The following is a 13414-nucleotide window of genomic DNA, read 5'->3' as shown; positions in this document are numbered from 1 at the left end:
ATCTTCGGCGGTACCTACCATTTCCTTGAACGCACTTTCCAGAGCCCCGATGACGAGGCACTCGTGCGGGATCTTCTTCTCGGTGAAGAAGCGCGTGGGGGGCGTGCTGGGGGAGCCCGGGGCGCCCACCCCTCCGCGGAGCGAGGCCGCCCGGGTCAGAGTCCGGCTGTTGGCGGGCGCGTGGTCGGGCTCCTCGCCCAGGCAGGTGGGCGGCAGCACGGCCGAGTTCTTCAGGATCTCCACGATGTCCTGCAGCTGCTCCGTGACGTGGTGCTGCAGCAGGCGGGAGGCCACCACGGCGGCCCCGGACCCCGCATGACCGTCGAACAGCGACCAGTAGTGGCAGGACATGCCTTCTGATTCCTGCGGGGAGAGGGTGGCAGGGAGGAGTGAGAACCCCAGTGGCCACGGCCCCAGGGGGAGGGGACGCCTCCAGGGCTCCCGGCACCCCCCCTGACGGTCCGTCTCGGGCCTGCAAACAAGGAGGGTCAAAACAGGGCAAAACACTCAGGGAAGGGTCCCCGGATCCGGCACTACTGTCACCATCACCCAAGGGATAAAGCGGTCCCTGCCTGTCCACCCAGGGGAGGAGCCCAGGTCACCATCTGCTCAGTTACTACTTGGGTCCAGATCTACTTTCATGCGATGTATAGAAGTTAGAGGTTACAGCTCCATACAAACAGGTAAAGTCTGTACAATTTCAACATCTAACTCCTCACCTCCTTTCTACTGCAGCCCCAGAGGAGGTTTGGCCTGGAGTCTTTGGAGGAAGTTTGGCCCTTTTTGCAAGCTTTTCAAGGAGAAATAAGTAGACCCATTCCCCTCCCCCTCCCCCTGGGCTTTACGCTCTCAGATAATTGCCCCATCTGCCTACGTCTACATCCTGAATTTTTAGAGCATGTTTCCCCCTTAGACACCCAGTCTAGTCCAGCCTTTAAAAGATGCAAGCAATTCAAATCTCTTCGTATTTCCTACTTCCCTCAGTTTCCCAGCTGTCACTCAGCATCTTGGCTTCCTCTTCCTGCCCTAAAGCTACGTGCAGCCCCTGTTCCTTCATCTGCCATGGATTTGGTACCTGCTGCTTGATTTTTGAGACTGTTTCAAGATAAACACTTTTAAAAACCGTGATTGCATCACACATGCCTAAGATCTTATTAGCTATGGGGGGAAAAAGGAGCTCAATTATGGTGCATCTGGAGGAGCAAGGTATTAAACACTGAGATTAAGTATGTATGGCGCATGTAACACCCACTCCTGACTCTGCAGCAATAAATGCTGAATTCTTTTTCTCGTTGAAGCCATTAAAGTTCTTTTGGTCTATTTTTTTATTGAAATAGATTTGACCTTTAACATTGTGTAAATTTCAGGTGCACCACATGTTGATTTGATATATTCATATATTGTAATACAGTTGCCATCAGAGCAGGAGTTAACATCTCAATCACTTCACATAACTATTTGTTAGAATAATTAAGATCTAAATGTTTTTTGATTATTATAATACAATATTATTGTCTACTGTTCACTATATGGTGCATTAGATCTCTAGGACTGACTTACCACTTGTTGCAAGTTTGTACCTGTACCCAATATCTCTCCTATCGCCCCACCCTCCAGTCCCTGGTAACCACCATTCTTGATCCATCTTAGAATGATGCTGGAAGATACTGTATAGTTACGGTGACATATACCAGTACTCTATTTGTGCCCTTTAAAACTTGTTTTTATTGGATTCTGTGCTAGATGCTTAGAGATTATATATATAGGTCAACAGGTATTTACTGAGCACTCTTTCTGTGACAGGCACAAAAGTAGGCAGTGGGGCTATCAGACTAGATGAAAGCAGTATCAGACATGATCTGATCTTAAGAATTCAGTGGGGGAGTTAGACAGTGATCAAATAATCACACAGATAAACGTCAGATCGTAATTCTGGTGAGGGTGATGAGGAGACATGCTTGATGATGTGAGGCCAGCAGGGGGCATACTAGAGGAGGCTTTCTGTAGCTGTAAGGATCAGGCTGAGGGCAGCTTGGAAGTTCACAAGATTAGGAGGGGAGAGGAGAGCAGCAACAGCAGGGGCAAAGGCCCTGTGGTAGAAGGTGTGCGATGAGCATGAGACTGAACCACGGCCACATGGCTGAATAGGGGAGTGAGGCAGGGAGGGAGAGGGGTGAGATGACGCTGGAGACTGAGATAGTACCTGGATTACTCAGTCTTTCCAGGACACATGAAGGATCTTAGCTTTAGCTAAGAGTAACAACAAGCCATTGACTGAGGAGGGAGTGACAAAATTGATTTCTATTTTTAAAGGATCATTCAAGCTACCCTGTGAGGATTAGGAGAGAAGGAAGACTGAAAATGAGAATACCAGATGGGAGGTAAATACCACCTTAAAAAGACACTCAGTCTAATCCTGCCAGGAAGAAACTTCTGAGTGACTAAAAGCGCCATCAAGTGAAGGAGTAAGCACGCTAACTCAGAGGAAAGTTAAGTGGAAAGAACAGCAACCCGAGGATTAGAAGAACTGGATTCAAATGGCCTCTCCAACACCACTCAAATGGGAATGAACCTGAACCCCGAGGAAAAGGTTCTTAATTTAGGGCATCTGTGGATAGAATTTGGGAAGTCCATGAATCCATCTTTACTTTCACAGACCTCTAACATTGCCCATTTCCGCCTACTGTGAACGTGGGGCATCACATCACCGCAGTATTAGTGGCATCTGTGACTTGGCCACCAAAAGAAATAGTAACACATGGTCCACCCACACATCTTGAATTATTGTTTATACCCATCACTACTTTGCAATGATTATTAAACCCACCGCTCACTCTCGCTACTTGCTGCGTCAGTAAAGTACACACCGCCATATTACACCCCCACAACTAGGGAAAAGTGGCAAAAGGAAAGGATTTCTTGCTCATCACATCTAACTCCCCAAAGGGTCCAAGGCCACCTGAGTGAAACACATGCACAAGGTCCTTCTACATCCAGTGAACACCCAGCGAACGTCTCTGAGGATGCCGCAGCAGGGCAGGCGAGGGATGGGGCAGGAGCAGTTGAGTCAGTGTCTGGGCACAGATTCTGTTACATCAAACTTTACCATGTTTCCAGAGTCATGATTTGAACCAAAGAAGATCAAGCCCCAAGAAATAAGAAGCCACACTGCCAGGGAATGCTACATTTAAAAAAAGCAACTCTGAAATTTTTCTAGCAAGTAATCCAACCATTTCCTTCAACAAGGCAAAGCTTTCTGCAGTTACCACAACCGCCACCAGCTGACAAAACACCTGGGGAATTTTCAAAGTCACGAGGAAACTTGGTTGGAGGACTTTTGACGTGGGGCTCAGAGGGGCTCCACATTCTCCTGAGAACACCTCTGCACAGCGGTGCCAGAAGGTGGTACAGTGGATTTTTAAATGTAATGAAGAATTTTCACAGCTAAAACTTGTAAGACATCATTTTTCCACGAAGAAAGGGTAGACTGAATAAATCTACCACTGGTTGATGCAGGGCCCAAGCCCAGAGCAATGACGTCAGTGTCTCCAAAGGTGGGTCCCACTATTCGTCTTTTTTAAAGCTTCCAAGGGGGTTCTAATGAGCAGCCACAGATGTGAACCCCGGTCTAATGGAAGGGGGGCAGCTGAGCAATCAGGCCAGCGTTCTAGTCCCCAGTCTGCCATCAGTTCACCATATGACCTTGGATGAACCACATGCATCTCCCTGAACTGATCAGACCACTGGTGTCTAAATTGCGTTCCTTGGTTTCCTCAGAGAAGTGGGTGTCAAAGTGATGAGTCCTTCTGACTTTTTCCAACCAGAGCAGCATTTTTATCAGTTATAAACAACAAGGTTTTGTAAGAGATTTTGGACAAAAGGATTCGATTGCTTAAAATGTTGAAAGCCTTTGAACTAGATAAAATCAAGCTCATCAAGAGATTTCATAGCCTCCAGCGTCCTCCCATGGCAGGCAACTTCCAGCGAGGGACACGCTGTGGGGAGAGGACCACAAAGTGGGCGCGCATCACGTGCTCAGAGTCCAGCTCAGCTTTCAATGTCCAGGGGACCACAAAGGCACAGACACACCAGTCACGGGTCCAGAGCCCCCTTCCCTTTATTTAACAAACCGTACATAGCGGGTGAAGTTCTAAATGCTTTACAAACATTAGCTCATTTAATCCTGACTACAATCCTATGAGGTGTGGTTACTAACCCCATTTCATAGGAGGACAATGAGGGACAGAGTGTTAACTGCTTCAGGTCACCATGCCTTCAGTGATGCACCTGCGACCAGAGTCCACTCTGTAAGCCACCAGCCCCGACGACGGTAGGCTGAACGCCCCACCCCACACTCCTCTGCACACCACCCGCCCGTCTTTCACACTATTCTTAACTGTCAGCCCTCCTGGGGCTCCCACTACACCTGCACCCACCCTGCTGCTGCACTCATCGTGTTGCGCGTGCCTGCCTGCTCACCTGCTCGGGCAACGGGGGAGTAAAGAAAGAATGATCTGGGATGAAAAGGGAGCAACTCATAGGCAACGCGGGTGAAAAGAGGGCTATACATACATATATGGAGGCCCATGTGGACAGTGGCCTGACTAAGGCCGACCTTGAGGGCTAGGTCAGGTCGGGGTGTGGCAGACCAGGAGCCTCAGTGCGCTGCCTTGGGGCCTCAGGAGTGATGAGATGCCCGTGCCCCGGGAGCCTTGGGAGCTGGGCTGAGGAAGCGCTAATCCCGGGCGTCCTGCAGGTGCACCGTGAGAAGGAAGGACCAGAACTGAAGGGGCCTGTCCTGTCACAGAGGTCTGTCCTGAGACAGAGGGCCCAGGTCATCAGGGTGGAACCACTGCGCCTGGAGAGATGAATGGCCTCATGAAACATTTCGAGAAACAACACGAGACTGGAGTGGGTGCTACAGTGTTTGAAATGGGACCAAGACCTTAACTGAGAATCAAAATCTGCTTTTGAAAGTGGCGTGACCAAACAGGACGTGCCCTGCATTCATTCTGAAACAGACACGAGGACCCGCTCCCACACTCTTCTCTACTCAAGACGGTGTCATCAGCTGCTGTCAGGTAAGAGTGTGTGGTTTGACACATGAAGTCTGATTCGAGAACCTCGAGGAACGAATAGCTCCTCGGTGTCATACAGCATCGAGGGACCATATCAACATCAGGGGTCTAAGCTGGGAACAGGGCAACTGGGGGTGGACCTGTGAACCCACGAGAGGCCTGAAAAATCCCAAGTTCTATGAACACAGTGCTTTCAAAGCATCTCAAACCTGATGTCGTTGCAGATACACCCGTATTCCATCACTGCATAGACTCTTCAATGGCTCCCCACTGCCCTTAAAACACCTTTCAGTCTCCTGGATGTTCACGTGGCTCATGGGCCCTGCATGATCTAGCGGCTACTCCTCTCCTGCTCCTGGTCAGTGGTCCTGAATGCTCTCATTCCTTCTCTTAATTCCCCATCACCTCTGGCAATATAAATATGCTTTTCTTTTGCCCTACATCACTCACCCCTTGCCCTCTGCTTGGAGAACTATTTATCCTTCAGTCTTCAGTGGAAGCATGAACTTCCCCTCCAGCCTGCCTGGACCACCTCAGCCCCTGTACATCCCTTACAGCCATGTTTATCCCACTGGTGTGGAACTGCCCGGCGTGTCCGTATCAGCCAACTCAGAGACTCACGTGTGTCTTACTCACTACAGCATTTGGGGGGGCGGGGCTGGTATACAACAGGTGCTCGATAAATACTTACAAAACATACAGAGAAAGGAAGGGAGAAAATGGATTTTTTCATAAGTCTTTACTTTTTGAAGCAATGTATCAGCTTAAGAAATAAGAATTTTATGCAAGATACTTCATATTGGTAAAACCAACAGACTTATAATAAGCCCGACCTACTCCAGACTTTGGGCTGGCTGATCTGACTTTAGTTGTGACCTCTCGGCTGCCTGAGGCCAGGCGATCCCGGGCCCTGGGGACCTCCAGGTGCTCCATGGAAAGCAGAGAGAGGGGATACTGCCTCCTCTGGCTGTACTTCATTTGCTAGGCCTTACGGCCCTACAGGACCAGTTGGAAACACACACAAATACACACACACACACACACACACGCACGCACGCACACAATTCTCTTCTAAGCTAAGGCCTGTATCTTTTAAAAAGGAAAATCTAAGAAACAAAACAACCCACCAGATTCCTCTTCGAGGAGGGCTGAACCGTTGAAAACCACAGACTTCCTTCAGCTCTCGTGCCCTGCTGGGAGCTGTAATCTGCTATTGCTTTATCCTTTGATGCAGGGGCTGAAGGGCTAAGGCATGTGCACGGGAAGCTGGAGAGCTGTGTTCTCCACCTGTTTGGCTCAGGCAAAGGTACCAGAGGAGGGAAGGGAAGTCCACAGCTGCATCCAACGTCCTCTGCCCAGCCTGCCCCACATACCACCTGCTCACGACCAAGGGCCCCATCCCACCCCTCATGTGGTCCGAAGGAGGAACACCTCCCCAGTTTGGTATTAGCTCAGAGAATAAGACTTTCAGTTTATACAGTAAACAAACTGGGCTTCAGGTTTTACATTATCTAATAGTCCAAGGGTAACTCTGTCACCCTCTGTCACTGGTGTCAACACATCAACACACCGTGGTTATTTTTAAAGTTGGGTGATTTATGTCTGCACTTTCAGATGAGTTAACAGGAAGATCCTACCTGCCATGATGCATCTTAGCATGGAAAGGGCGCAGGTTTTAGACCAAGACAAACCTGGGTTCTGGGATTTACTGCTATGTGATCTTGGGCAAGTTTCTTTAACTTCTCTCAACTGTCTCCTTATTTAAAGAACAATAGGAAATTAGGACACAGACCATAAGGATTCATTCATTCCTCTCCTACGTGCCAGACTCAGGCTGGGCACTGGGGGTGTAGCTGGGAGTAAGACAAGCATGGTTCCCAAGCTCCTGAAGTAACGACCTAGATTATGAGCAGATAAGTACAAGTGTGTCAGAAAAGAGAGGCACCTGGTGTCACAGGAACACACACTAAATGTGCAGACAGCCATGGGTTATGGGAGACGGGGGAAGGGAACGGGGATAAAGGGACAACACGAGGGAGCAGCTGGGAGTGATGGAAAGGTCGTACCGCGATGGTGGTGGTGATCATCCGGATCCACGCATGTGTTAAAATTCATAAAACTATTACACAAAGAAGGTTAACTATACTGTGTAATAATTTTAAAATAATAAATAAATAAGAGGTATAGCATTACATCCAGCATGTAAGAGAAACAACAGAGCTGGAAGTAACAGTTTTACCTATTAAATGGCAGGGCGGGAGCAAGGATTCCCGCACCCAGGAGCCCATGCTGCACACTTCAGCTCCCGACTGCGAACCCTGCCAGCAGGACCCTCATCGCCCTGCACGGCGCAACGCCTGTCACTTCCATTCCTCCTAAGTTACCTCCCCTATGGAAAGTCTAAGTTCCAACAGTATCTACTGAGTACTACCGTGTTGAATCCATCTCCCCCACCCCCATCATCACAAAATGGGCGTCATTATCCCATCTCACCAATAGTTGAAGTGGGGCACAGACAGTCAAGTCACTCTACTGTGAGTAGCAATACCAGGATTTGAACCCATTTCTTCAGATGCCAAGTCAGGGAATCTTCCCAACACACACAACTTTGTGTCATTTATCTCCCTGGCTTCTGTGACTCTGTAGCCTCAAGTTTAGCCCCACTGAAACAGGAGTCACATCACGTGTCCCTTATCTCTGGAGCACCCGCAAGCAAAAGAGCCTTCATGAGCCAACAGGGAGGCAAGAGGCAGCCCCTCTTGCCATGAGCTGACAAAGAAGGGGCGATTCTAGAGAAAAGCTCAAATGTTTCCTGGGGATCCCGACAGAGGTGTCGGTATGTTTTCTGTAGGAAACACAAAACCAAACAATGAGGTCTGACACATTTGTACTAGTTCAAAGGAACCGGCCTTGGCATTCTCATGCCCAGTGCACAAGCTCCACCGGTTTGCAAACCCCCTCATCGCTCTCTCCCTCCCAGTGGGACACTTTCCACGAGAGAGCACGCAAGGTCGAGGGAGAGCTTAAAACACTTCGTCAGCATGCAAGAAGCAAATTCAAAGCAGAGATTCTTTTTGTAATTCTAAATATTTCTTCATCTAACACGGAAGAAGAAATGACGCTTGGCTGGTATTTCCCATAGAGGCTGCCGCTGGCGCCCTCCCGCGGTGGGGAAGTCAGCAGCCCCACGGCAGGTGGGCGGGCAGGCAGGCGGGCGGGGGGCGCGCGAGCTCTGCCTGTTGCTGGGTCCATGCGCCCCAACTGAGTGTCTTGTGCATTGTATTATTTTAACTAAACGATCCCTCACAAAGTAGACCACAGGTTTTTAAAAATTCCTGCAAAGAACCTGTGATAGAAAACAGGTCAAATAAAAACATGCCACAGCGGGCGGTTCTCACTCCAAGTAATGACACCGGTCGTATCTGACAATAACAATAACCTTTCTGGCCAGAAGTATCTGAAGGGCTCAGGGAGACAGCTGAAAAACGGAATTATACTTGCTCCTGTTAATGATGAACTGTGCCCTGAGGTATCAGCTAATGGAAGCAAGAAGTCGCTCTGCTCTGAGCCAGACGGTAAATGAGTTACTGCGTGAAAAGCACTCAGAACAATGTCTGGCGTATAACAAACATCATGTAACCGTCAGCTGTTATTATTTTAAGATATTGTCTTTTTATCTTTATTGCCTCTAGGTTATTTTTTAAATATTTAATATATTTTTACAATTATTAAATATATACTAAATGAATATTCAGTGGTATGGTTACATATCAATAATGAACACATATATCGGGGGTACATACCACCTCCAAAATTGTCTTTAACTGATGGTTTAGGGACTGCAACTCTAGAAACAGCTGTCCTATGGGAAAAAGTGGTGTCCTTCCCTGAAGACACAAGTTCTCTGTCACTTGACCCTCATCTTCCCTCCCCTGCCCCCACCCATCAGGGATTCAGGTAAGCCGAGGAGGGGCGGGACCAACAGCATGAAAGGAACAGCACAAATGCAGAAACCCCACTGTGGGGTCCATCCCACGGTCGGTTTTACAAAAGCCTCAGTATGACCACGGGAGGCACCTGTCTCCCTCTTTTCTTGCCAAAGAAGAGGGACGACTTATTTCCCACTGGGGAAACAGAGAGCTGGCACATTCCCCTGACCCCCACCACGAGCTATCACATGGCTTGATTTCCACCATGTGTCTGGCCAGGTTTCAAGGTATAGCAGCGAGGACGACAACGCACAATAAGAGGATCTGTTTGGGGCATTTCATCCACAGGGCTTTCCGTCTCCAGCTCTTCATCTGACCTCACAGCCGCACGGGGGAAGATGACAGATGACGAGGCAGGGACCCGGGGGGACCTGAGGAACTCAGCGACAAGTCCTTCCCGGGGCCCGTGTCCTACCACTGCCCACGTGGAACCAGGCCCACACAGCAGAGTTAATTTGTTTGCTTCTACCATACTTGTCTTTCTGGCTAAATTATTCTGATACTTGGTTCCCCAGTGGGAAAGCTCCCTTATTCTCATATACTTGAAAGAACACTGCTTCTTTCTCAGGAGCTGACGACATGAATGCAGATTTCTTTGGTTCGATTCTTCCCCTTCATGAGACAGTACGATGGAGGATAAGTTTGGTTCTGGATTTGTTTCATGGAGGTACTGGGGACAGAACCCAGGACCTTGTGCCTGTCCAATGAGATATACCCTCCTCCCAGGTTTTGGGTTTTAAATGGCAGTTTAGTCCCGTATGTTAAAGCATCATTAAATAAATATTAATTTCTGAGACATAGGAAGCATAAAGTGTGTGACAGTTTTGGCTAAGTTGTGCTGTGGTTTATGCTAGACTCAAAAATTGGCCCAGGAACATTCTCAAACTATTACTTTAGCCATCAAAAACATCTCCCTAAATTAGTTTATAGCAGAAACATAAGTAACGTGACATAATATTGAAACGCAGCTGCAAACTCCAGAATAACAACAGATGATATTAACTGAGCACACACTACACGCCAGGCACTAGTCTAAGCACTTTTCATATTTTTAACTCACTTAATTCTAATAATCCTGTGAGGTAGGTAGGAACTGTTATCCCGAATACGCAGATGAGGAAACCGAGGCACTGAGAGGTCACAAGGTAACACTGAGTGAGCGGCAGAGCTGGAATCCACACTCACACACTCATTATTATTCCATCAGAAGGCTTCTTCTACTTGCTGTGGTTTCAAGCAAACAGTGATCTCCTGTAATTTAGCAGAAAAAAAATGGACTATAAGGACAAAAAGACGGTGAACAATTTCATTTCCATTCTGTTCCTCACCCGAGTCAGTAAGAGCAGTCATCCAGGTTCTGAGCTGACCAGGGAGACTGCTAACTCAAGAGAGAAGTCATAATGGAAACGGGAAAAAGTTCGGCGTCAAATTATATTGAAATCATACGTATCAACATTAGGAGTTACCCTTCCTTCATTTCCCGTTTTTCCAAAGAGATTTTCCTGCCACAGTTCCCAGCTGTTCACGGCTGAAGAGGCAGCAGGTGGCCAGTACATAGAGACTCTGAGGCCAGACTGCCTGGGCTGAATCCAAGCTCCACACTTCCCAGCTCTGGGCCTCAATTTCCTCATCAGTAAAATAAAGATAATAATACATCCTTATGTTTGTCTTATGAGGGTAAATGAATCAATAACACTGGCAAAGCACTAAGATCAGTGCCGTGTCTGGCACACGAATGCCAAGTATTAGGTTTTAAAAAATAAGAAGAAAAGAAAATCTCAAGAGCACACTGCCCTTGCCAACGGCATCTTCCCACCTAAAGCTGTGGAGAAACCAAGTTACAAGGGGACCGGGGGGAAATGTCCATCTCAGCACCACTTCTTCTCCTTTGGCCTGAAGACTGGCCACAGTGGGAAAAACCCCTCATGGAACCAAGTTTGAGTTGCCTTCTCAGCTACTGTACGTCTTGGTCAGACCTGGTCTTCGCCGAAGAGCAAACTGTAAAGTCATTCTAACTGACATCAGCCAGGACAGTTCCTGGTTGTAAAGTCATTCTTCTTAATCGCTGGCAAGAGTTCTAATCCCGGGAACCAAGAGATAAGATTTCCTTGACATGCACAGAACAAAGACCTTAACTGAGAGGGAAAAGTCAGAGTAATAAACACAGTGAGAGAAATAAAAGGCCGCTGCTGTTGTTTTCTTACAGCTGACACCACTGCAGGAAGCAGACTGCCAAACGCGGCCGAACATTCCAGAAGGGCTGCCGCTGTGGAACCACAGGCAACCTCCACTTAATGTTCTACGGGTGAACGAGCCCTTCTTACAGAAAACAGATGAACAGACTGGCATCTTCCGTCCCGAGAGGTGAATAGCCCCTTCTCACTTCCTTTTTACTTCTCCCCACCCCAGCTGGCTCCTTTCTGCCTGGAATTCCCACAGTGCCGCCCCATCCTCTGCTGGGAGAGATAACCCGCTCCCCTCGCCCCTGCGGATGAACTTGGCCCGACGCGGACACAGCCGTCTCCTGTTATTGTAATTAGACGCTGAACTAACAGATACTGAAACCACAAACTTTGATGTTTTTGACTAAATTAAACAACACGAGGGGCTCTGAAGGAAATCAGACTTGGAATGCATGCGTCCGCGAGTCTCGTCATAAGGCAAAAACAGTTTGTTCCAAAACAGGGAGTCAGATGCAGGGGGTGGAAATGTCCTGGTTGTTGTCACAACGCCCCGTCTCCCGCCCAGACATCTTACAGAAAGGCAGGCGCTTCTTATCTTAACACTAAGGTTATAAGGTGCCTTGGAGAGTGAACTTTCTCCCTCCTCAGAGACGTCACCTGCTTCCTTCCTCTTCTCACTCCTAGAATGACTAGGTGCTTGGGAACTGAGGAGCAAAAGCTCCTAGGAAAGCTGTGTTTCACTTGCAGGAGGCAATCAGTTCCATAGACTCCTTACCACCTTTCAAGTCAAAGGAAAGAAAGCCTCGTCATGGTGACTGGCTCCCACAAATCATGATCAGGGTCAATTAAAAAAGCTTCAGTGGGAGGTGGGCGGGAGGCCGCTGGGGAGAGGGCGTTGCCCTCAACAAGCTCACGGCACCTTCCCTGGGGGGTGACGTTACGACAGCGTCTTTCAGAGATGCTGGAGTTCTAGTTTCTCTTCTTTCCTGGCCGCACGCCCTACATCCCGTGACAAATAATCAGAGGCGTGGGAGTGCTGAGAGGACCGCGAGCTGGCCTGGAGTACCGACCTCCTACCGGTCTGACTGGGCTAATGGTTCTCCACACACCAGCCACCCAGTGCGCTGCGGGCACCGGCCAGGTTCCAGCCCTGACTCATCTCCCCTTCGTATCTGTTTCATCAGAGATCTCAAGACATCTCCATTCCTCCCAAGAGAAACATTTATTTCTTTATTTCACTAATTACATCAATAACTCTAAATTTTAAAAAAAACTGGGTCCATTACTGTGTACTTTTTAAGGGAGAATGCAATAATTCACTATATGCCGCTGCATTTTTTCAGGCTGAACACTACAGGGTAGAACACCTCGTAACTCTTTATTATTTCTATCCCTTTTAAGTTTTATGACTTCTTTCCAATATGGCTTCTTCTGCTCCTAACATTTTCCTCCATATGTAGATGGAACTTGAAATTAATTTGTATTTTCTTTCTTACAAGGCGTTGCTGTCAAGAGTTCAGCCAAATACAGGTAACAACGCTCCTTCAGGAAATGCCTCATGGAAGCCAGGAGAGGTGAAATAGAGTGAATATTATTTTATCCACCAAAAAAATTTTTTAAAGTTTGTTTTAAAACAGGAGGATTAATTTGACTCCTTTGGCTTAAAGAGTACTTGTACTAAAAGGGCAAAATAATGCTCTATAAATTGGCATGAAGGATGGCTTAAAGTTGGCTGAGAATCTTTATACCAATCAATGATTATCTGCAGTGAGATAATCATCTCATGGCTACCCGATGACCCTATGCCATCAAATGTCAAGTTACACTTCTGCTGAATTCCTCTGAACATCACCAATGCTTCTGGCATATTAAAAATATTCCTATGATAATTCTTTTCATGGTGAAACTAATGTGATTTTACAGGAAATTTTAGGCTTTCTTCAATTTCCAAGATGAAGGTTATACTACACATGAAAGAAGTCTTGTGGAAATATTTATTTTGACTTTACTAAGTTGACTGGGGATGAGGAGGATGAGAGAAGAGGGAGAATTTCATCACATGTGGTCTGGAGAGAGCCCACGCATCTCCCACTCACCATCCTTCATGCCTGTCAACTCTGTTTGCAAATGAAATAATGGTGCCATTATTTATCCTGTTGTCCCA

General features: G+C 47.6%; 1 protein-coding gene across 2 annotated transcripts in view; it reads right to left on the bottom strand.

The window, feature by feature from the left end:
* The window catches only part of LOC140700091 (protein phosphatase 1H-like), a 138309-nt gene that overhangs the window by 30727 nt on the left and 94168 nt on the right, over positions 1-13414 (bottom strand). For both annotated transcript variants that reach the window (XM_072972687.1, XM_072972688.1), the window contains exon 3: positions 19-363. In XM_072972687.1, coding sequence (XP_072828788.1) covers positions 19-363 — 345 coding nt within the window. The remainder of the gene's footprint in view (positions 1-18; positions 364-13414) is intronic.

The sequence above is a fragment of the Vicugna pacos genome, chromosome 12 (assembly GCF_048564905.1).
Source record: "Vicugna pacos chromosome 12, VicPac4, whole genome shotgun sequence".
NCBI classification, from domain to species: domain Eukaryota; kingdom Metazoa; phylum Chordata; class Mammalia; order Artiodactyla; family Camelidae; genus Vicugna; species Vicugna pacos.
Note: the sequence above shows the minus strand (reverse complement) of the source record. Positions and strands in the feature narration are given on the sequence as shown.